Consider the following 25,593-nt stretch of genomic DNA (forward strand, 5'->3'; position numbering starts at 1 on the left):
TTCCCCAAATTCTGATATGTGGAAATGAAAATGGCTACTGACAATTGCCTTTGTTAGAAAATTAGACATCTAGTTATCTGCAAAAAATGTTACAGTGTTTATGACTCATGGATTGCACATAATGAAGTCTCACATTTCTGTAATCACTACCTAAGCCCCAAATTCATTAAATCCTATTAACAATTTTAGAGTGCTTACCAATTTCAAAATTATCTTATTAAATTTTATATATTATAACCAATTTCATCAAATGCTTCTGCCCTAGCATGGGAAAGACTTCAGTGTAATGCTATAGGGTGAAAGAGACAACTAACTTATTTGTCAGTTAAGGTAATTCAATCATATTATCACCATTTCTACACTACCTGAAAAGATACACAAATCTCTTTTTATACAAGATTTTATAAAAAAGTGATACGGCTTTTTTCTTTTTTGAGATTTTATTTATTTATTTTTAGAGAGGGGAAGGGAGGGAGAAAGAGAGGGTCAGAAACATAAATGTGTGGTTGCCCCTCATGTGCCCCCCACTGGGGAACTGGCCTGAAATGCAGGCATGTGCCCTGATTGGGAATCGAACCAGCAACCCTTCAGTTTGCAGGCTGGCACTCAATCCACTGAGCCACACCAGCCAGGGCACAGCCTTTGTTTTTATGCTGTTTGATTTTGTCATACATCTTTTATTTTCTACCAACGACAATCCGCTGATTTAAAAACAACTCTGTATAAGAGGGAAGAGATGAGAGTGCAGATGGACCAACAGGAAGAAGAGATGAGTCATTTTACAATTTATCAAGATAAATATTGCCAACTCAGGTTTTATAAAAAATAAAGCCATGCTTAACAGTAATACTTGAGCACTTAGTTGTTTTAATTGTGGCTCTAAGGGAAGTAATACATCAAAATTTTCTCTTACATATTTTTTTTTAATTTTAATTTTTTTCTTGGGATGATTCTGATTTTCTCAAAATTACTTAACAATTCCAAAATAAAAGGTCAAAAAGCCTTCCTCAGGACAAACTTGTTCTGTTCCTAATGATTCTTCTGGAACCATAGTCAATGAAATCATCACCAACACAATAGTGTTTGTTCTGGGACAGACTTTCTGATTCTTCATTCCAAGACAAAGAAAGACTACAAAATCCAAACCAAAAAAAAAATTCTCCCAAACAAACTGTACTGTTTAAATGATCCTCTTCATAGCTGTGCTAAAATGCTTGCTGGAGTTATTTTTAACTGGGAACAGAACATTCATTTTGGAAAATGTTCAGTTCCCTAAGTTTATAATGAGCAAAAATACATACTTTCAATGAAAGACTATGCAAACTGCAGTACCCCTGTCAGCAGAAAATAAATTTTATGGTTTTTAGGAACGGAAGTCTTCTAGACACTATGAAGCCCTGAATCCTGATCACCTGTGTTGATGCTGGAAGAAACAGAGTACTTAAGATCATCAAGACACGGAGTCTGCTTCTTTGCTTGTGCACATTTCCTCATAAATAATGAGCGTAGGTGATGCCACATGGATGCAACTGTTTTTATTGTTTGTTATTACTTTCATTAAACAATGTTAGCCATATAGGGTGGTTAAAAAACAACTAATATTCCTGGAATAGGTACATTCTATCAACTGATATAACTAGATCCAGTCTTTCATCATAGCAGAGAGTTTTCGGGTTGCGCAAAGATAAGCAATTCATATTCCAACACAACAATCTCTTCTGGGGTAAGTCCAACACAATTCACAGACTCCTATGAAATGGTTTCATGTACACATCGAGTTTTAGCACAAAGCCAATGCAAATATGAAGGTATTCTCATTCTAATTGTTACTGTGCTGCTAGAGATGGGTGTCAGCGATGGGTATCCTTCTGAGTTCTACGATCTGGGAGTCCGTCAAGGTGCCGCCTTCCTGGCTGCCTTGACCAGATTCATTATCACTGACACTGAGACCAGCACCTGCAATAGAAAAGCAATAAATACAAAAACTCCCAACTATTAGTGCAGTGAACTAAAGTTCAAGTTACATTACATCAACACATGTTTATTTCTACTGTATTGGTAAAAAGTGAGCTTTACATTTAGAATAAATAGTATTAATACCTTATAATTATAAAATTATGCTTTAAATTCTTTTTGGTAGTTTTTAGAAATAAAATTAATTTCTAAAGACACAAGTTTGGATTCTTAACAGTTGACAGGTATAACTTTCTCCCAAGAACAGCATTTCTCGACTCAGAGCTTATTAAAATAAAAAAAAATTCAGGCAGGTTATCAGAATTTTTCAGCAGGGGGTAGGATTTGCCGCTCAAAAACATATAACCTCCAGCCCCACATGGCTGAGTCCAGGAGGCCCCTCAGCTGAGACTCAGCCAGTGTGGGCAGTGACCCAAGAAGAAGGACGTGCACTGACAGCACCTGGTGCCCTATCAGTGCCCGGAGACTAGGGCTCTGAATGACTCAGATCTGCTCCCGAGACAAAAATAATTACGAGACACAGTGCCAAAACAGATCCACACAAGAGTCCCCCAAAGCTAGCTGTTAATTAGAGATAGCACCCGGAATCGGTTTTGAGAAAGCTCCTCTATTCACTTTTTTCTCAACTTGGAATAATTCAGAAAATTTTACACTATGCTAGAGTAACACCTTAGTCTTTTCTTCTCTAATTTGCAAACTCTCATGCTCTCTTTTTCACGCACACACCCCCACACATACACACACACAGAATGGGGATGTGGTCACAGGGCGTGCTGCTGCTATGAATTTGTTACACATTAGATTCCAAACAAGAAAGTGAAAGTGCAGTTGTGGGGAGCTGAGACCTCCCTTCCTGTCTGTGATGTAGGAAAGGCTCTTCTGCAGAGTTGGTAGCTCTGGGAAGATGGTGAGTTAGCTTTGCCTTACCCTATTTGGGATGGACATGGGAGTACATTCATTAATGACCTTTTTCTAGTCAAACCCTCCCTCTTCTGGGTCTCTACCCTTCCCATCTTTCTCTAGTAAAGGCTGCTGCTGAAACCCCACTTCCTTCTTATGTTTCTGTGACACTGTACTTACCTACCTCACCCTAGGATCCCCAGAGGTCTGCTTTCTCTTGCATCTCCTCCTGCTGTCTGACCACTGGAGCCCTTATCTTCAGCACTGCATCAAGGCCTACAATATCCACCTGACCCCGGCCTGCTTTCTAGTCTGATGTCTCACTAGAGCTGCTGGTCACACCCTTTCCACACCATGCTACTATGTCGGCACTGCCTGAGATTCTCTTCTCATTCCCCAACTCCTTAATCTGGCTGCCACCTCTTCCTGTATCCCCTCCACCACCCATGGAAACATGAGGATTCTCCTTCAAAATTTCTGACTTACCCATAGGATTACGTCCTTCATACCTTTATATTCCTAGCTAATAGGACATTCAGCAAATGTTTGTTGTATGTCTTAATAAACTATGTTCTGCATCCCACCTCCTGCAAACACTTCTTCCATCTCTATTGTTCATTCTGTTCCTCTGATCTATTCAGCATCCCACTGTCCTTTCCTTCTCAAGAACAAACATTAGTCCCTATGGTCACGTGCATCAAGTCTGAAACTCTCTGCATTGGCTTTAAGATACTCCCTAATCTCATTCTACTCTGCTGAATAGACATTTCAACCTTTGCCCATCGGAGAGCTCTTCTCAAAGAGATCAGGTATCTCAACAGGTCCTGGATGTGCCATGTTAAGTTCAGCCTGCGTGTCTTCCTGCCCATCCATCCAGATCCATGTCCATACCCTTTCATAAATACTTTTTTCACCATTCCTTCAAAACAGGGAGTTGGAGGATGCAAATATTCTAGTTTATACCTGAAAAATTATTAGTCACATCCCCTTTACTCTCTCAAATTGTTCTGATTTGAATGGTAAATTATATGGTACCTCTACATATAATGTATATGTAAGTCACAAAGTAAAATGTATACTAAGCTCAATGAGAAAAGAGAATGATGTAAATTTTCCACCTGCAAAAGAAAAGGCTGTTTGTATATTTTTATTTTATTTTATTTATTTTATTTTTATTTTTTTAAAATTTTTATTGTTATTCAATTACAGTTGTTTGTATATTTTTAAAGACTTTTGTTTATTTATTTTTAGAGAAAGGGGAAGGGAGGGAGAAAGAGAGGGAGAGAAACACTGATGTGAGAGAGAATCACTGATCGTTTGCCTCTTATACACCCCCAACTGGGGACCTGGCTCACAAACCCAGGCATGTGCCCTGACCAGGAATCAAACCAGCAAACTTTTCATTTGCAGGATGATACCCAACCCACTGAGCCACACCAGTCAAGGCAAGGCTATTCATATATTTTAAAAATGAAATGAATAATAGTAGATATCAAATTGTTATGGAATTTAAATTACTTGAATTAGTTTAATAGAATAATGTAAAGTTTTTATTTTAAAACACTAAAATTTACATTATTTGGAATTATTTAAACATGATGAAAATCTTTAGATGTTTATTGAAATACATGCAAGGGGTTACATAACTTTACAAAGTCATTTGGGGGTTCAAATGAAAAAGACTTAGAAGACCCACTTGACTTGGGGTGGCCCATAGTTAAGGTGGACCTGAGATGGATCGAGATTTACAAATTAAAATGTCACAGTGAAGCTAGTATAAACCAGTAACACAGGTCTGCTGAGCCCTGGACAAACCAAAGAGCTGATATACTGTCTAAGGACTGTTACTCAGTCCAACCACTGTGTTGCTAGATTTCTTAAAAAAGAAATTGTCTTTGATGAGATATCTCAAGGTTTATATTTTTGCCTCAAAAATGCTAAAATGCTATGAGAATCAAACAAAACACCTCGCAGGGCCAAATCTGGCTTGTGTGTCAACTGCAAATTCTGCTGTGGGTAGAATGGCATGCGGACTGTTCCTTTGATTTGACCACATTCTACGATGGAAAGGGTATAGGGGATGGTGCTTGATTTTTATAGAACCTTTTCCTAAAATAAAGGGAACCAATGTGGGAGACTTCTAATTTAGTCTTTTGAAGTATTTCTTTCCCAGCGAGTGTAGTAAACTCTCAGGAATACTAAACTCTATCTATAGGTAAGGAAGTCATTCCATGCATTCCTGAACTGAATGCATTTAATACTTGTTATATATATAGGACCCACATCTAATTGAATAATGCTGCAAGAATTCATTTTATGTGTAGTGCTGGGGACATAACCTTCCTTGAGAGTTATTTGTAATCTGAAAGCCCCCTCTGTAGTCCTAATACTAATGAGCATTTATGCATTTGTGCACACCCTTCTTCATAAAACTCTCTTCTCTCTTTAGTTCTCTTTCTCGCCATGCTATACAGTTCCCTCTCTGGGATCACTCTTTTTTTTTTTTTTTTTTTTTTTTTAGATTTTACGTATTTATTTTTAGAGACAGGGGAAGGGAGGAAGAAAGAGAGGGAGAGAAGCATCTACTGGTTGCCTCTCATACATGCCACAACTGGGGACTGATCCCGCAACCCAGGCATGTGCCCTGACCAGGAATCAAAGCGGAGGCCTTTCGCTTTGTGGGACAATGTCCAACTGAGCCACGTTTGCCAGGATTCTTCTTTTCACTCTTCAGATGTTCATATTATCTAGGATGTTCTTCTTGTTTCCCTTCCTTTTGCTTGTTTTCCCTTCCTTCCTCACCCTCCCCTTCCTCACCTTTTTTCCTTCGAATCTCTTTCCTTCCACTCTCCCAAAATGACCTTATTCATCCCCATTGCTTCAAATATAACCTCTGAATGGATGCATTTCAAATCAATCCCTCTGACCCTAAACCCTTGTCCAAGATCCTTCAAATCTGACTACGAGCCTAATGATTAATAGGTCCAAATCTGAACTTCCCAGATTCCCCCTGTACACAAATGAACAGATGCTTCTTACACATTGCTTAGTAACCAGGAGAGAAGTATGAGCCCTTGCTGAATGTCCTCCCTGCTCCCTCAGCATTCTTCCTGTGTTCACCTTCTTTTTTTAATTTCTACTCCCCAAATCTGAGGCCCGAACCTCATTCCTTCCCACAATTGTAACCACCTCCCAGTCTTTCTGATTTGCCTCTAAATCTGTTCTTCATACTTTCATAAGAGTTATTTTGCCTCAAAAACCAGTAGGAACATACCATTCCTCTCCTCATGAACCTCCGTGGCTCCCTAGGCTCTATAAAAATCCTACTCCTTAGCATGGCATCTGAACAACATTTAAATATTATGCAAAATACCAGGAACTGTTCTGCTCTCCCAAGTGAATCTATCATTACATGTGTTCTGGAAACACCAGGTTAAATTGAGTGAAGTGGCTATCTTTAAGCTAGGGGTTTTTAGAGCTGCTAAAATGGTAATGTGAATTATGAATCTTCAGTTTCCCGAATATACTCAGAGGATCCTCCCATTGAGGATGACTGTGAATATCTCAAGGAGGGGTTCTCTGAAACCCAGTTGGGGGAACTACAGTAATTTTCAACAATGCAGGTCAATTACCTTTCAGGCCTTTCTCCCAATGCCTGGTTCCGCCCCCCTCCGACCCAGACACACTGCAATGCTTGTTCTCCCCGTGCAGGCCATGCACATGTAAGCCCTGGGCTTTGCTAATCCTGTTCCCTCCACCCACCACTTTTCCCATTTAAAACCTATACATTTGTTAAGAATCAATTAAGAGGCTTTTAAAACAATATCCTTGATCTCCTCAATAATTAATAGCTCTTTCCACTACTACTTATATTACTTATTCCTATGTCATGTTTGTGTGAATGTCTATTCCTCCAAGCAAACTCCAAGTGTCATATTCATTCATTCATTCTCCAACAATATCTACAAAAGACTTATCAAGTGTCAAGCACTAATTTGAATATATGGTTATATGAATATATGGATATACAGATATATAGAGTAAAATGCACTTTTGAATTATTATTTCAATAGTTTCATCCGAGCATGGACATATTTCTTGCTTGGTTGTACATTTACAAATGAAATTTCACTGATGTTTTTTTAACTGTTCAACATTTTTCTGAGTAAACATATGAAGGAAAAATAACTACATACTTGATTTGAAAACAACTTTCCATTGAGTCACAGGTAGAGTGAACTTATAGGAACAGCCAATGAAATACTGCATGTAATGGCACTTTGAAAACTGTGGAACTACATGAGAACTACATGCTGCCTTTGAAAGTTTCTGCTTTAAAGAAACTCCCCAGGAAGATTTCTTTGGAAGATCAGAGGCAAAACTCTCAGAGAAATCTCTACCAGATTGTCTTATAACACTGAACTTGTCTCAATAGTATCTTGGTGTTCTAGAATAATTCCAGGACAGAGATATTTATATTTAGTTAGAGTACGCCTTTTTATTAAAAGCAAATTATAATTATTTTCAGGTTGTGTTATGTTTGATGTCAAGAACAAAGTAACCTAGATTTGGGCTGAGATTAGGAATGGGTCATGGGAATCAGACTATGCTGAGGGTGAGTACACTTAGGCAACTTCATGTGAAGAAGATACAAACTGCAGCATAGCACGAGTGCCTACTTCTAATGTAATGTATGTCGTGCCTTCATACATACCAGTTTTCAATGCAAATATTAAGTCATCAAACTCCTGAGATTCCTCGTCAGCTATCAGTGACCCCGGGCCATATCCTCCAGAGGAAGGGAAGGTGGCGCCATTTTGTGAACTTGGCTTTAAGTCAGGACTGGCCTGACTGGCTTGTTGGAAGGATCCTCTCTCCCAGTCAGGTGGCACCTTTTTGGGTTTGGATGGAGAAAAAAAGGAAACCATAGTATAAATACATATATATTTATCCTGAATACATATAAACTATACACAAACCAAGTGAAAAGGCTGTTGGACTGTTTAGAATTAAGACCTTTAATTGTAACTTTGCTTTTTAAAGACGTTTGTTTCCCCATGAAACAATCTAATCTTGCAATCTAAATAATTTCTCTATCAGAATTACTTGTAGATTTCTATGCAGTCATGTGTGGGGATAGGAAGTTATCTTTTAATCCAATGAATACCTTCTATTTTTAAAGAAATGTATTGTGTAAAGAAAACTGTAAAAAATATAAGAACTGGCAAGGGACCCTCTTAATCTTTAACCTAAGATACAAAATACAATTTAAAATATAGTAGCTATCTATAAGGACATAATGAATTGAAAAAAATTCTGATAGCATTAGAAACTCCTTTAAAAATTAAATTATTAAAAAGATAGCTCTATCCTGAAATAAACATATTCACTTCCCTCTTGGTTACTGGTAAAAACAAAAACAAAAACAAAACCTTAATCCTTCCTTTCCTAATACTTTCCCCTCTGCAAGGCTTTCTAGAATGTCTCTGACAGTCCCTCACTGACAGCTGAATCCAGGCCAACCCTAAGCCTCCAGGAATGCAGAACACACGTTAAGGTATGCCGCTGCGCAACACCCCAAATGAACGTTCAAGTAGTGGCTCAGGCCCAGCAACTGAACTGTCACGGCAGCTGCCTCCCAACAGAAGCTTTGCTGAGTGACTGCAGGGATGCTGCAGCCTGAGAAAAGTGACCCGAGGACTCTAGAAATACATCTGAGAGAAGACAAAATCTTTAACAATTTCACTAAGAAGCTGAACATCTAGACCAGCAGTCTTCAACAGAACTTTCTGTGATGACACAAATACGTTATATCTGCATTCTCCTTTATGGTAGCTACCAGATACATGTGGCTATTGAGTGCTTGAACATGGCGATTAATAAACTAATTTTTTAAAAGAAAGTCTGTTTTTTTTAAAGATTTTATTGATTTGATTTTAGAGAGAGGGGCAGGGAAGGAAAAAGAGAGGGAGAGAAACATCAGTGTGTGGTTGATTCTCGAATGCCCCCTATCAGGGCCCCGGCCCACAACCCAGGTATGTGCCCTGACTAGTATTTGAACTGGCAACCCTTTGGTTCACAGGCTTGTGCTCAATCCACTGAGCTATTCCAGCCAGGGCTTAATAAACTAAATTTTAATGTTATTTAATTTTAGTTAGTTTAAATTTACATAGCCACACATGGCTAATGATTATTGTGTTATACAGTTCAGATCTAGGCAAATACTATAAAAAGTAACCAATAAAAAGGGCAAACAATTTTTTAATAAAGATTCATTCCTGAATTGCTGATCCTAAAAATATCTATTTCCATTGTTATCAACTTTGATGTGAAAATAATTCAGTTTTAAGAACTTTTGGGATATAGATTCAGCACTAATTTCTAAATATTTATGGTACTAAAGACATATTCTGATTTTAAATATTGTACCTGGGTTTTGATCATTTACCTTAATTTTGACATGGATAAAATTACTTTCTATATGAACATGAAAGAGAAAAAATATCACCAAACAGGTAGATTTTCCTTCCCTCCCTTCCTTCCTTCCTTCTCCTCCTTCTCCTTCTGTCTCTCTCTCTCTTTTTGTCACCTACCTGTCTATACACTTTTTCCTTTTCAGACACATACACTTTGATTTTCTGCCACTTTCAAGGATGTAATAAATACAAGTACTGTTCACTGTGGCTCTTTAATACACGAGGGCAGCATGAGCCAGGCAAGGAACAGGAGACTAGCACATCTTGGGCACTGCAGAAATTTTCAGGGACCGGCCTACCACCTCTTCCTTGACAAACGTCTTCAGGTGTGATTTGAAATCTGAGCAATGGCCCCAGTGCTGTGATGGCACTACTAACAGGTTTGCGGCAATGTGACTTAGATCCAGGAACCCAAAATGATGCGAACAGGGTGCAGAGAGTAATGGGAGGTAGCCTTTATGCAGAGAGTAATGGGAGGACATCCTGGATAGATTTTCTAAGTAGTGTTGCTAAAGCACTCTTCTAAGCTTTTGTTCTAAAATATTTTCTGGTATTTAAATTAAAAAGAGTTTCAGCCTATTTTTATGAATATTTGTTGGGATTAAGCTAGTGAGCTGGGATGGGTGAAGAAAGAGAACTGCCTAAGTGTTTTTAGGAAGAACAGTATTTAAAAGCAATTTCTGAAGCTGAGTCGGTCACTGCCATGTCAAATTTGGAAGGTTTTCAAGAAAGAGATGACAAAGCATGCTTTGTCTGAGCTCCCAGTACAGACTGATGGTTAGTAGAGGTCACAGGGCAGGGAAGAAAATGAACTTGATAACAGCCATGATACCACCCATAGTCAGAAAATGCCAGTAGGAAAAGGATTTAAAAGTCACATAGTACCATGTCACTTGTACTCTTTTTGAAATGTACAGACAGAGACAGAAATAGAGACAAAGAAAGAGGTAGGGACAGAGAGCAAGGGCAAGGGCAAGGGCAGGCACCTACCTCCTCCATAGCACTGATAAGATTCTGGGTGGACTTGCTGATTTCCCCTCCAGCAGGAGGCATCCCACTCCCAGGCGTGAAGAAGGCTGTGCTGGGTCCTGGGTGTCCATTCATTTCCACTGTGTAGCTGGCCTTCATGGGGCAACAAGTCTGGTTGTGTAGAATGAAATAGACTACAAAAACGTAAAGTCCCTGCAAAAGACAAGAAAACTAGCATGTTAAAAGCAGTCCTGCTACCATAGCTGAAGAATAAACATGTTTGTAAGCACAGTGATTTTCTTCAAATGTTTTCCAAACTCTACCCAAAGCTGGGATTACAGAACAATGATAGAAGTCTAGCAAGAGGCCACTATAAGTTTCTAAATGTCATGAATACGTCATTCCATGTCCATGGGAAAACTGCTCTCTCATTAACAAATCATGCTTTTTCTTGGTTAAATCATAAGTAACTATGGTCCTGGCTCAGTTGCTCAGCTGGTTGGAGCACCATCCTGTACACCAAAATGTTGTGGGTTCAAACCCCGGTAGGGGTGCATACAGGAGACAACCAATAGATGTTTCTCTCTGTCTCTCTCTGTCTCTCTCTCCACTCCCCGCCTCTCAAATCAGCAAATAGTCCTTGGGTGAGTATTACAAAAAACAAAACAAAGCAAAACAAAAAACTCAAAACCAAAAACATGAGTAACACTGACATGCAGCCCTATGACATACAAAAACAGAATTGCAAGATTTTTTTTTTGCTAAGGAAAAAAAATGAGATTAAGTAAGATATGGGAAAAGACAGTACATATCTGGAAGGCATTGTTTTAGAAAGTAAACCTCTTGCCTTCCAGAAATTTACTGTCTTTTCGCATATCACTTATTCTAATTTTTTTCCTTAGCAAAATGGTTGAAGTTAGCTCCAACCATCTTGTAGGCTTCTGCAAAAGCAGCACTGATTAAGCCTTCTCATTTTGTTTATATATCTCACTTACTTAACTCATTTGGAAATAGAATCACTGGGTAGGGACTCAGGAATTTTGTGCATCACTTAATATTCAGCATGCCTTGCTTTTCAGTAAATGTTACATAAGAACAATAGAGCTATCTTGTGCATTCTTAAAGATCTGCTGGCCCTTTAAATTATTTTGCAGTCTAGTCAAATTCTTAACAATTGTTCTGCTTCCACTATAGACAGTAAATCAGATTTTGTATTTGTGTTCCCAACAGTGCCCACACTGCTTTCCTTCATGATTTCTACAAGGGATCTACTGTACACTTCTAATGGTGCTTCTATAAGGCTTGTTAATTTTGACCTTTATGTTCAGCCGATAAAACATGTTAAATTTTGCCTCTTGTGTCTATTAATCCTGGTGTTTAAATTTTGGAAGTAAATAAGAATCGCCTGAGTTACTAAAATTCTTAAATTAATCCACAAAAATAAAAGCAAGGCACTCAACTTATTAAAGAGGGAAAAGAGTCAATTTTTCATAAAGCACAAATAAGTATTCTCACAATGTAGAGCTGTCACTCTCCCATGGTTCCTAACATTTCTAGGAATACATCAGCAATAAAGTAAATCATGTATTTGTGAGCTTGAACCTTCTATCTGCTGGTAAAAATAGAAAAAGACTTAGAAAATACACAAGAATTACAGCCAACTTTTAAAATCAAATGAAGTTAGAGGACAGTCTGCAAGGTAGGCTGCTAGCAGTTGATGTCTGTTGTCATTTCAGGAATACTGTTAAAAATTAGGCCTTTCTCTCCTTTCTGCTGGAATGACCCCTTTTTGGGGTGGCATCCAATCTACTTAATTAACAAATATGTTTTAAAATCAATGGTTTAGCTGCCAAAATATTTTTAAATGCAATTACTCTAACAATGACATGAAATTAGTAACAAACCTAGTTCCTTTTGAACTAGGGTTTTTTTGAAACAATGGTAATATTGTAAATTATGGAGAAGTGAAGTATTTTCACGTGCAAATGATGTTGTGAACATTAGCAGAAACAAATCTTCCTGGAAACACACATACACATCCAAAATTTTTTCTTGTACGAGTAATTTTTCACATGAGTATGACCTAATTACATTGGCCACAGCAATAGACAAAACAGGAAAACCATTAAACTGTCAGCCTTGAAAACTGTGAGAATGTAACTGATTTATTTCAGGATTTCTAGTGGTATGGAACGATAGGGTAAGGGGTAGATCAGAAAACAAAAAACCATGCTTTAAAACCCATTTCTAAGGACCCATTTGTTAAAACAGCACATTCCCTCTTGTTGGCTTTCGTATCTGGCCTCTGTGCTCCGGGAAAGGAACTGACTGCTGGAAATAACTTCCATGTGAAAACCTTGATTTTTTCTTAAAAACCTATTTACACATACAGCAAATACTTTGAATCTTTTAGACATGCCCCAGGAAACACAAATACCGTTAATATGGAAAGAAAAGAGTGTTTAAATGCAGACTATATGACATTTGCCTGTGCCCAGCCCCAGCTGGACACATGTAGAAAAGGAACTTTCGTTATCCGAAGTGCTCAGCTGTGGAGGTTTCTGACCTCAGAGGAAAAACAAGTCCCTATTCCAAACACTACATATTAAATCTCGGGTTCTCCCTTGTATGCCGATCTGTAAAAAAATTTTTAAGAGATAATATAGAGTGTCAATTATTCACTTGAATATGCTGGCCACCCACTATGCACACTGCAGGCACTGAGATGCAAGGATAAAATGTTGGGCTCTCCTCAAGGTGCTCACAAAGACGGCAATCTCCTACAAAATAACAGGTTAACTGTTTTAGAAGCAGGCCCTATATAATCCATCTGTTCTTCCTGCTTACCTAGTGAAGGCTTACAGAGAAGGGAATTCTTTCTGTGCATTGCTGCTCTCCAATGATGAAAAATGCTTTCAAAAGTCTTTAGTTAGATGTGTCTAGATCGAGCATTCCCACTATGCCAATTTTGTATTTCTTTTGATTCAGGAATTTAAACTTATTAACAAATATTTCATGAGGCACAAGTTAATAAATATTTTTAACATCATCAAGGAGCAAAACAAATACAGGAGATTTTGGCTGAATATCTCAACAATTTCTATCAGTCACCCCAATAAAGTCATTAAAAATAAATAAAAATAATTTCTATCAGTTCTATATGAGGTAAGGGAGAATCACTATTACCATTTGACAAATTTGACCAAGGAGTGGTGGCAGAAGAGGAGCCGTAAATAGGTAGTTGATCAAACCTCTGAGAGAAAAGTGTCAGGGCTTCACATTTGTCACCTGGCAGTGATGATTTGAAGAACGTGTCTGACACCTCAGTGTTACCTCTGAGGACTAAGATACAGCCCTCATCGAGGAGCAGTTACGCTTTGTAGGTCTTGTAAAAAGATCTCAGAACAGGGAAAAACCCAGCTATTCAAACCATAACTGCACATAAGCTTAGTCAGCAATCTTCTTTGTCCCTGCCTCTCCCATCCCATAATTCCTTCCGGTTGCAGAAAAGTGGCGAACATATCAAGTGCATTGCATAAACCCATTTAACAGCTGCCCGGGCCTGCTCCTTTAATTTTGTCTCTTAATAAAGTGAAAGATTAGTTCATGATCCCCCCACACCCAACCCCATATTCAATGCTAGCCTGCACTCACAGACAATTGGAGCCAGCACGGCAGATCTCCCACTACGTTCTCCAGCAAGGAGTGTTAACGCGCCCATACAGCAAGGGCTCCTACCCACTCTGAGCTACATGTGTTGAGCAACCTGACATGCTGCCTCCACATGGCCTCTGTTTCTAGTACATATTTTAAGATTCTGGCAAAGAGTTTTGACCAATGATATATGCTAAAAAATATTCAGGTCATAGTGCCTAGCCTGCCAATAACACACAAATAATTGCATCGGTCTAGATAATACATTTTATAGTGGTGCCAGCACTTAAATACTTGAAGAATTAATAGCTAGAAATCTATAGGCAATGGGGTCTGGCCGTGCCGACGCCGTATCTCACTGTGCCGAGACAGTTAATGAACAACTATGCTACCAGTAGCTGGAACCGACTATGGAAGAGGCATATCATGACTCAGAGAATCTGAAAGGAAAGAAAGAGATTTTGCTAATATAACATTCCAGTGAATTAAGATGAGAAAGACAGAGAGATTAAGGGAATTAAGAAGCTAATAGTAACAAAAATACTCATGGTTTAGTAATTGCTTTCCTTGAAATAGGGAATCCAATAAATGCAACCGAAGATGAAAAAAAGATATACTATGAATACAAGAAATGTTTCCTGAAAAATATAGTAAGCACTAAATCTGCAGATTGAAAGTAGAAGTACAAGACCGTGGACCATGGAAATTTTGATACAGATTTGTTAATACCCCAATCTCTTAATAAGTGGTTAAATTTTAGGACAGATTTAGACTTCTTTACATCATCTTTCAGTGCTTAAAGATAATGAGCAATATCCATTAAGTTTTGAGGACCAAAGTGGTCCAAGACTATTATACCCAACCACTATAGCATGGAGAATTATCAAACATAAAATAAATGCTGGGAATTCAGCATCCATGGGTCTTTTGGGGGAAAACCCTCTCCCAAACTACATGATAATAAAATGTAACCACTAAAGAAATGAGTTGTCCATAGAGAGGTAAAAATAAATTCAGTAACGAAGATGGCAAAAGGATCATGAGAAAGGACCATGCATTTATATACAGAACCAATATGGAAAAACGTGATGGGCATTATAGTCAGAGTCCAATGTAAATGTTAAGTATATGGACAATGTAAAAAACATAATATTAACTAAAAACACCCCTAAAGTTGGGAAGATTAGAGATGGGAGGAGGTCTGAGAACTGATGTCTATCATCTTTTTTAGCATGTAGTGAATCGTACTGTAAAACCAAAAAATCTAGGTGATGAAAACTAATGATTCCCATTCTTTAATGCATTTATAATTTCCTTTCTTAATTTATGAGAGGCCATTTATCTTTCCTGGTGTGATTAGAATATTTGTGTGATACAGAAGCATTTTTGAAATTAAACAATGACTTGTCTTCCATTTTAGTTTTTTTATGACAAATATAAGTAAACTGAAATTAAGTTTTATATATTATAGTAACTATAATATGGTCAGATATTTAAAATTTATTTATATTTAGGCATCTAGTCATATTTAGTATGGCTAGAAAGGTGACTGGAATGATGTTCATTTAATGTTATTAGTTTTACTTTAAAACAGTTAATGACATTTAATGAGACTTGGTGACATATGTTATATAAGGTAGGAATGATTTTTAAAATGATCCTTTATATTTAATGGCTTATCTGTTCTTTCTGGTGTTCTTCATTCCTTTCTATAGAAATAGATTTCTCTCATATCTTTCTCTTTTCCTTCAGTCTCAGAACTTCTTTTTAGCATTTGTTGCAGTTCAGATTTGTTGGAAATAAATTCTTTCAGCTTTTGTCTGCATGGAAATGTCTTTATTCCACCATCATTATTATTATTCCACTGGATACAGAATTCTAGGTTAACAGGTTCTTTTATTTGTTGGGGTCTTAAAGATGTCATTCCAGCCCTGGCCAGCATGGCTCAGTTGGTTGGGCATCGTCCTACAAAAGTTTGCCAGTTCTATTCCTGCTCAGGGCACATACCTGGGTTGCAAGCCTGGTCCCTGGGTGGGGATCCGAGAGGCAACCGATGGGTGTTTCTCTCTGATATTAATGTTTCTCTCCCTCTCTTTCTCCATACCTTCCCCTCTCTAAATAAACACATAAAATCTTTTAAAAAAAGATGACATTTCATTATCTTCTAGTTTCCAGAGTTTATGGTGAGTACAATGTTATTTTTTATCATTATTTCTTTGTATACAATGTTTTCTTCACTTCCCCAAGCTGCCCTCATCATTTCCTATTTGGGGTTTTCAGGAGTTGGCCTATGATATGCTGAGGTGCATTTTGTTTTTGGTTGGGGTTCTCTAAGCTTTTCAAATTTGGAAAACTCCTGGCCATCACTGTTTCTATTATGGGTATGTAATATTATTAATGAGGATTACATAAGGAAAAAGTTTGAAATAATTTTCAACATTTTAATCTTCATACTTTTATTCTAGTTCTTTATATTAAATATTTATCATTTTCCCCCTAAATAAGTGATTTAACAAAAAAAACCAAGCAAATTTGTCAGTATATTAGTAATGATCAATTTTATATATTGGGAATATGGACACATGAACCATTTATTATTCTTTTTCTTTTCTATATTTTTTAAACTTTGAATCATAAAGATATTAAAATAATAAGGAATAATGTTTCAGGAGACTTAGGAGAAACATACAATTTCAAAATCTTCCAGTATATGTTAATTCTGTTATGAAAAACAGTTAAAAAATAGATAGTGGAGTTACAGAAGTGGCCTGATCAAAACCACCCATCTTTCAGATAGTCTAAGAAAGTGACAAAACAATGCATCGTAAGGAACTTGGAGAAATAAAATCTTCATTAAAATTAGATTTTCTTCAGCTCAAAAATTACAAATTTGTGATTACAGAGTGACTACCTTCCACTAATCTGTACTGTCCTAGGAAACGAGAGATTATGTCCGGTACACTGTTGTACTTTCTAGTTTATGGCATGGTCCCTGGCACACAGGAGGAGCTTAAGAAATATTTGTTAAGAGATTACAGTTTTTAAATTTCGTTAGTGGGACAGAGAGTAGGATGGTGTAGGGACAGATACGGGTCTGGGGCATTGTTGGTTTTAGTCCTCTAATTCTCTCAGTATAGTTAGGTAATTCAGTAGCTGCTCAATAAAATTTTGCTTTGGCTTAGTCTTTTTGTTTCACATGTTACATGTGCCAAGCCACTCTCATGAGAATGAAGCATCCACTCCTGGGTCAGTGCCCCTCTGGTGGGGGACTTGTTTGGTGCTAAGCCCCTAGCTGACTTCCGGGCTGTGTCTGCTTCTCTGTTGGGGTGGGGTTTTCACACTGTCACTGACCCTTTCTGTGGCTTCTTCTCCTTAAAGGGTGTCACAACTTTCTGCTTTGGCTGCCCCCTTGGCAGACACCCTTGGCACAGTCTCTGTGATCTCTGCTTCTGGCTTCCCACTGCTCTTGGGCTGGTGACCTACTGCTACTTTGCATCACCAGTGACTTAGCAGCAAAGGCAATGGATTTCATGCCAGTGACAGATTGAAAAGGCAAATACAGTATTTCTGCATTTATACATTTTTTCAGGTGTGAGAAAAGTAGGAATTTCAATTTTTATTGTTTCATATTTTAACTATTCTTATTTTTCACACTTTAAGTTGCCTCTGTTAATTTTTTATTTATAATAAAAATAATAAAATTTACAGTGTGCTTTATATATACAGAGAAAGGAAGCAAGTGAGTTCATTTTGATGGTAATTAGTTAGTCAGCACAACTGAAATCCTTAGAAATCTGTGGGAACAATTATTACTCATCGCTTTGAAAAAATACTTGGATGGGTAGGGAATTACCTAGTGTTCATTACAGATTATATACAATTCTTCAAAAATTTCTTACTAATTTAAGGCACACTATTCAGAACTAGTAAAGTCAAGAAAAGCTCAGTTGGTTTAGTCAGCTGGCTTCAGAAACGTCCATGACTAAAATATCTGGGTGGCAGGTATTCACTTTCAAGGTTTGGGATCAGATAGAACGTTTACTCTAAATTATGTAATTCCTAGAAACAACAATTCTGTAGGGCTTTTATCATAAATATTCAGAGTATAAACAAGATATTTCTCCTTTTACATAGTCAAGCCTTCTATCTGCAATTTAAGAATGTATGTTGTTTACAGACAGAGAGACATTTGGTCAGTCTTGTTCGTAATAAATGCTCATGAATAAAAAGACAATTACTAGGTTACGCCTCAACAATCTCATCTCCTGAATCAGCCTCTCCTTGTTCTATTCTGCCTGATCTCCCAGATTCTCAAGGTTCTTCATGCTTCTAAGTTTCAAAGCATGGAGACCTCAGCAGTCATGATACTGCTTATACGAAGCAAGACTATTTCTGACAAGACAGAAGAAACTGAAAATTAAGGGTTTTTTTAAAATAGTTACAAGAACACAAATTCCTGACCCAATGACCTCCCTGAGATTTCCTAGATTAGGAAAATTTCAGAAGAACAAAACAAGTTGGGTATTAGGATTGTGGGACAAAGAAGACTGAGGTGGTTATAACAGAACTGAGATGAACTAAATAAAGTAGAAGAGTTTGGGAATCTGAGAATGATTTTTTAAGGTTTTAACAATTAGTGGAGAAGAGAATCCAGTTGGAATAAGCTTTGAATGTAAAACAAATAAGTTAAAGTTATATAAGTACCAAGTGAACCATGATTATTCAAGTCTTGTTATATCTATAGTATTTTTTAAAAAATAATCATTTGAAGACATTTTTTATTTATTCTAAGAAATCTCTGCAATAGGCAACTGGAAATAGTCTGTGGATTGAAATAATTAATAATAACTACAACAATAATGAGAAAATACAGTAGGTTGTTTGAGGCCCTCTGGTGTGGTTTTTCTATGCACAATAGACTATTCAAAAGTTCACTTTTAGTTTTGTCTAACAGTAAATTTTTTTTAATTACATTTAATTGCTTATGCTACTATAGTTATCCCCAATTTTCCCCCTTTGTCCCCCTCCACTCAGTCCCCCCTAACCCCCTCAGACAACCCCACACTGTTGTCCATGTCCATGGGCCCTGCATATATGTTCTTCGGCCACTCGATTCGCTATGCCATACTTGACATCCCCCATGACTATTCTGTAACTACCAATTTGTACTTCTTAATCCCTTCACCTTTCTCACGCATCCCTCTGACCCCCTCCAACCTGGCAACCATCAAAATGCTTTCTGTATCTATGATTCTGTTTCTGTTCTCCTTTGTTTGTTTATTTTATTTTTAGATTCAACTGTTGATAGATACAAGGGGGCACCCCAGAAAACAGAATTTATTTATAAAAAAATTGTGTATTTATTCTTTCATGTATAAACTCCAGTCACCTTCAAAATACTTTCCATTTTATGCAAGTCAACTATTATGGCTTTTCCACTGCTCAAAACTGTTTTTGAACTTGTTGATTTTGATGCCATTTAGTGCTTCTGCCATTTTTTGTTTCACCTCTTCCACATGGACAAAACATTTCCCTCTGAGCACTTTTTTTATCCAGGAAAACAAACAAAAAAGTCACTGGGGTTAAGATCAGGTGAATAGGGAGGTTGGGGCATGGGGGTCATGCTGTTTTTAGTCAAAAACTGCTGAACACTCTGCACATTGTGGGCAGGTGCCCTTGTAATCACCCATCATGATGTGGGCAATTGCGTTGAAAGAGTCTTCAAAAAAATTCACTGAATCAAACACAGCCTCTAATAGCAACACCCCCTGGTGCCCTGATACAGATGGGTTCCTGGAACACTCACCTAGTGGGAGAAGCCTGTACTACAATAGGCCCACCCTCCAGAAGATAATTCTGGTTTTTTATTGGGTCCCAACTTGTAGGTATTTATTGCCATTTTATGTTCACATTTTTGATCTTCTTTTTCCTAAAGAAGACTCTTTAACATTTCACATAATACTAATTTGGTGATGATAAACTTTAGCTTTATCTTGTGTGGGAAGCTCTTTATCTGTCCTTCAATTCTAAGTGATAGCTTTGCTGGGTAGAGTCATCTTGATTATAGGTCCTTGTTTTTGTTGTTGCTGTTGTTGTTGTTGTTGTTGTTTTCATTACTCTGAATATTTGTTGCCAATTACTTCTAGCCTGCAAAGTTTCTTTTGAGAAATTGGCTGATAGTCTTATAGGGGCTCCTTTGTAGGTAGCCAACTTCTTTTCTCTTGCTGCTTTTAAGATTCTCCCATTGTCTTTAACTTTGGAATTTTAATTATATGTGTCTTAGAATGGGCCTCCTTGAGTCCATCTTGTTTGGGCTTCCTCTTTGCCTTCCTGGACTTGTATGTCTATTTTCTTCACCAAGTTAGGGAAGTTTTCTTTCATTATTTTTTCAAATAGGGTTTCCAATTTCTTGCTGTCTCTCTTCTCCTTCCAGCACCCCTGTGATGCTAATGCTGGTATGCTTGAACTTGTCCCAGAGGCTCCTTACACTATCCTCATTTAAAAAATTTTTTTCTTATTATTCTGATTGGTTCTTTTTCGCTTCCTTATGTTCCAAATCATTGATTTGATTCTCAGCTTTATCCACTCTCCTGTTGTTTCCCTGTAAGTGGTTCTTTATTTCAATTAGTGTATCCTTTGTTTCTGACTATGTCTTTTTTATGCTGTTGAGGTCCTCACTAAGTTCCGTGAGCATCCTTATAACCAGTGTTTTGAACTCTGTCTCTGATACATTGCTTTCCTCCATTTTGTTTATTTCTTTTTCAGGAGTTTTGTTGTGTTCATTCATCTGGGCCATATTTCTTTGTCTCCTCATTTTGGCAGCCTCCCTGTGTTTGTTTTTGTGTAGTAGGTAGAGCTACCACATCTGTTACAGAACCCCACCTATTCTGATCTGCAAGAGCTGTGGGGTTCGATCTCCCACCACCAAGAAGTATGACTCCCAATGCAAGAATTTGGTGAAAAAGGAAAGGAGTTATTTCTTTAAAGGTTATACAGATTTAGAATAATGGTGGATTTTTGCCATTAAGTCCCACTCCTTTTAAAACACACCAAAACACATAATTCTGCCTTCCTTTACCAAACCCAGCCAGTTTTAGAAGACGCTAGTCAGATGTACCATCCTTCAGAAAAGTAGAAGTCTGCAGCCCAGCATTCCTGGTCACAGTTCAGCTTCAAGCATCTCCCACAAATCCATGTTTGCTTAGGCAGGTCCCCACACAGCTTCTCTCTCTTACTCCAGACCTCACGGCATGCTCTTACTCCAAAACACATGGCATCTTCCTTACATACCAGACCTCATAGCTGACTCTCATCTACACACTTTCAGACCGTGTGGCTTCTCCCTCTTCTCTTTTAGCCCATCCTCTTTATAAATGCTCAGCCCAGAACTTCCTGTGTGACCTTGTATCTGGCCCCTCCTATGATGTGCCATTTTTGCCAGTTCTCTATATCTTTTACCTTCTTTTAGCTGCCATCTTTAGTCAGGGCAAAGTTCCCAGTGACTTCTGGGGTGGGCATCTGCCTCCTGTCTCTCATGCAGGCACTGTATAAAGCTACCCCAGCTATGTCAAGAGTCCCTGAATGCTCTCAGAGTCACATACACCTTTCGCCCCAGGGCAGTAGACCTCTTCCTTTAAGAAAGTCAGGGTTATTAACTTACCATTGTAATGCAAAGTATCTTGAACCCCATTACACCCATTTCTCCCTTCCCCCAATCACTGTTTGTGGGGAATGTGCTTTGCTATTTTCAGCAGACCCCTGATCTGCACTGTTACATGTCTCCCAGGCTTGATAGAGTGGCTTAGTGTAGCAAGTGTCCAATAGGTTCCAGTGGCACAGACTACCCTGTTATTCAAGCTGGGTACTCAAGGTGCACACACTGTGTAGCCTGGGCACACCCTCCTGTTGTAGTTGGGACTTGATTGCTCTCAGCACATCCAAGATCAGCCACTGCCTTTTGTCTATCTGGAGTCACACAGCATAAGCTACAAAGCAACCTGCAGATGGCTGCTACTTGTGCTGGGCTTGGAGGTGCCCAGGCAAGGCCAAGCTGTGATCCAAGTCTGGCTGCTGCTAGTGCCAGGCCTGGGGTAACATAGTGAGAGTGAGAGGTACAGAGCTCACCATATGCTGCTTGTTTGAGAAAATTCAGGAAAATCTGAAGCATGGGCTTAAACAAGCCATTCATGTGAAAAAACCACTGGAAACAGGTTGGGTGGGCCTGAAGGCTGTGTGTGGCAGGGCCTCAGAGAATCACCAGGGTGGGGCAAACAGTATGAGCCAGGCTGATGGGGTCTCTAACATGGAATCTGCCTGCTGGCACTGTGGCTTTGTCGGGGGAGGGCTCAGAAAAGGAACAGTGCCCTCTTTTGGCACTTCCAGTTGGAAGAAAGCTGTCCTCCAGCTCTCGCCCTGATGCCAGACAATTCAATTCCTCTCCTGTTGACTCTGATGCCCTTCATCTGCTCCCCTTACACTGGAGCTCAGAGGGAGTGAGTGTAAGAATGTGTGTGGGCCCTTTAAGAGGAACTGTCTGAGACTCCAGCAGCTTCTGTCTTCCACAGCTTCAATCCCCACTGGTTTTTACAGCCAGAAGTTATGGAGACTTATCTTCCTGGCACTGGAAACCTGGGCTGGTGGGCCTGATGTAGGGCTGGAACCCCTCATTCCTGAGAATCCTTCCTATGTTTGTCCACCACAGGTGGGTGTGGGACCAACCTGCTCCACATTTCTACCCCTCCTACCAGTCTCAATGTAATTTCCTCTTTAATTCTATAATTGTAGGGCTTCCATTCAGCTCAATTTCTGATGGTTCTGAATGATGGCTGTTCTATAGTTTAGTTGTAATTTTGATGTGCTTGTGTGAGGAGGCAAGCTGTGTTACATATGCCACCATCTTGACCGTAAGTCAAATAAAATGTTTTCAAGGTGTCCAATCATGTGATCACAGGTCAATTAGCCCACTGCCAATCTGTACACATATATCAAGTCTAAATATTTTACAGTTTTATTTGTTAATTTACCACAATAGACCTAAAAATACCCCCACATAACAATAAATAAGATAAAATATGATAAACAGAACAGCACAAATAAGTAAAAAATAAATCAGTATTCTGGGTTTGAAAAAGCCAGACACGAAAAAGTATTTACTATATGATTCTATTGATACAAAATTCTAGAAAATACAAATTAACATATAGTGGCAGATACAAATGAGTGGTTGCCTGGCTCTGGGAGCAGAGGAAGGGATGTTCTTTTGGGAGTGATGAAAATATTCTGTATTTTGATTGTAGTGGTGGTGGTTTCGCACCAGTGAAAGCTTAAGAACAAACTATGGTTTGAATTTGTTGTTTTAATTTATTGAACACTAACCTTTTAAGCCAAGGGTCAGTGAAGGTTTTCTGAAAAAAGCCACATAGTAAATATTTTAGATTTAGCAGGACACATGGTCTCTGTTGAAAGTAGGCTGGAATTTGAATTTCCTACCATTTTCACATGTCACTAAATACTATTTTCTTATTTCCCTAACATTTACAAATGTAGAAACCATTCTTAACTCCACAAGTACTTTTAAATACAGTTTTGACAGCATCCTTTATATTGCCTTCTTGAAAACAGGGCTTTAAACATTGAGAGTTTGGATATCTGTTAACTACTCTATGGGTTAAGCTTAAGTGTTTGAACAGTGACGGGTGAAAAAAAAAATAGCATTGATAATGATGACAAGGAATGAGTGGATGACCCCGTGCCAATAAAAATAAGGAAAAAGGAATCACTTTGCTGTGGAAATTATATGAAATTTCATATACATTGAAGTGAAAACATGTAAGATTATTTTAAGTACTAGACTGAGATCAGGAGAAAAGGCAAGTAAGGTTGGATACCAATGTGTGGAAATAGCTGTGTCCTGGTAAAAGCTAAAGCCATAAGGTTGTGTGATGTTTTTAAGGTTACACTGTGTAGAGAAAAAAGCCAAGTGCTCAGAATTAAACACAGCTGGAGAATATGAACAGGGAGAGGAACCAGTGCCAGAACCGACTGGTCAGCAGGTCAGATAAGAGGACAGCCACAACTAACTGTATCAGAGAAATCAAGAAAAAATTCTGTTCCAGAAGAAGGGGAAGGTGTTCATTGTCAAAAACAGACATCAAGAAGGAAAAAGAGGCATTCGTTTATTTCAGATATAACTGATGTCTTTGGGAAAAACACAATCACAAAAGAGAGAGTGGTGAGAATAGACTGAAATAGGGGATCGATAGTGCTGTCAAGAACAGTCTGACTAATGACAGGACATCAGCCTGTTTGATAAGTGTATGTCAACACTTGATGGGAGTGTTTGCATCCTTCTACCCCACCCACTTCACTCATTAGTATTCTTTTTTTCTAATTAAATGTATTGGGGTGACACTGGTTAATAACATTATATAAGTTTTAAGTGCACAATTTTTAAAACATCTTCATCCAAGGATATGTTTATTGATTTTGAGACAGAGAGAGAGAGGGATGGACAGATAGATAGATAGACAGACAGATATATATATATATAGATAGATAGATAGATAGATAGATAGATAGATAGATAGATACGGGCTGCCTCCTATATGCTCCCTGACTGGGGAATCAAACCTCACCCCCTCCCCATCCCCACCGCAACCCAGGCATGTGTCCTGACCGGGGACTGAACTCGTAACCTTTTGGTGTAAAGGATGACACTCCAACCAACTGAGCCACCAGGCCCGGGGTCAAGTGTACAATTTCATACTACATCATCTATATAGTGCATGGTGAGCTTATCACTCAGTTTTTATTTTTATTCTAAGCAAAAGAGCACAGAGTTTAATTCCTTTAAACTACAGACTGAACCAGGCATCCAATGTGAAGTTACTGAATGAGCAGGGCACATTTCATGTTTTCTACAAGGCCAGATTAATGTTGTTGTGCCTTCCTGCCAATTTCATGTCCTCTCTGACACCGAGATCCCTTTTAGATATGCCAAATTCTTGTACTCCTGACATATTCCTGTCCGCAAGCTGCTGAAGGCAGACAGACAGTCAGCCAGACACATAACTACGGGGCTCCTTCATCTTGTATAGTGCTTTTAAAGGAAAAGAAATCTAGTAAACTTTTAAGAAATGATTCATTTCATCATAACGTGGTTAATCAAATACAAAAGAAGATCTAGTGGCCTTGTTTTAGAAACATTCTTGGATGAGTCAATTCCAAAATAATGATATAGTCCTTGTAGTGTTTATAGAAATGTGGAACCCAACATCCTATGCTTTGCTGTTCTGAAACACGCAAGTATATATCATGCACTGAGAATATAGAAAGCGTTTCTCATTATGTCTGGAAAAACGGGCAAACATTGGAACATTCACACCAGCAGACTGAGGCGTCACATTTCTGGGCATTTTTACATCTATAGAGTTGAGATAAAGCAGCATCTAAACAGAAATCAATAATAATTCCAGATTTTAATAAGAGAATATATAGTTGAAATATTATTTTTTTAAGTACTCTTTTTCTGATGATAACAAACTATTTAGGAGGGGCAAATCATTTACTATCATTTTGTTGCAATTTCCTAATTAGTGAAACAAGGACACTAGGATTTTTC

The 25,593-nt window shown here is 38.2% G+C and overlaps 1 protein-coding gene across 1 annotated transcript in view; it reads right to left on the bottom strand.

Annotated features, from left to right (window-relative positions):
* Window positions 1-1,534: 1,534 nt before the first annotated feature.
* ADGRV1 (adhesion G protein-coupled receptor V1) overlaps window positions 1,535-25,593 on the bottom strand; it is a 489,468-nt gene continuing 465,409 nt past the window's right edge. The window contains exons 88-90 of the mRNA XM_045197863.2: window positions 10,341-10,532; window positions 7,589-7,766; window positions 1,535-1,956 (exon numbers count right to left, since the gene is read on the bottom strand). Of these exons, the coding sequence (XP_045053798.2) occupies window positions 1,838-1,956; window positions 7,589-7,766; window positions 10,341-10,532 (489 nt within the window). The 3' untranslated portion in view covers window positions 1,535-1,837. The remainder of the gene's footprint in view (window positions 1,957-7,588; window positions 7,767-10,340; window positions 10,533-25,593) is intronic.

This window comes from Desmodus rotundus, chromosome 1 (genome assembly GCF_022682495.2).
Source record: "Desmodus rotundus isolate HL8 chromosome 1, HLdesRot8A.1, whole genome shotgun sequence".
NCBI lineage: Eukaryota > Metazoa > Chordata > Mammalia > Chiroptera > Phyllostomidae > Desmodus > Desmodus rotundus.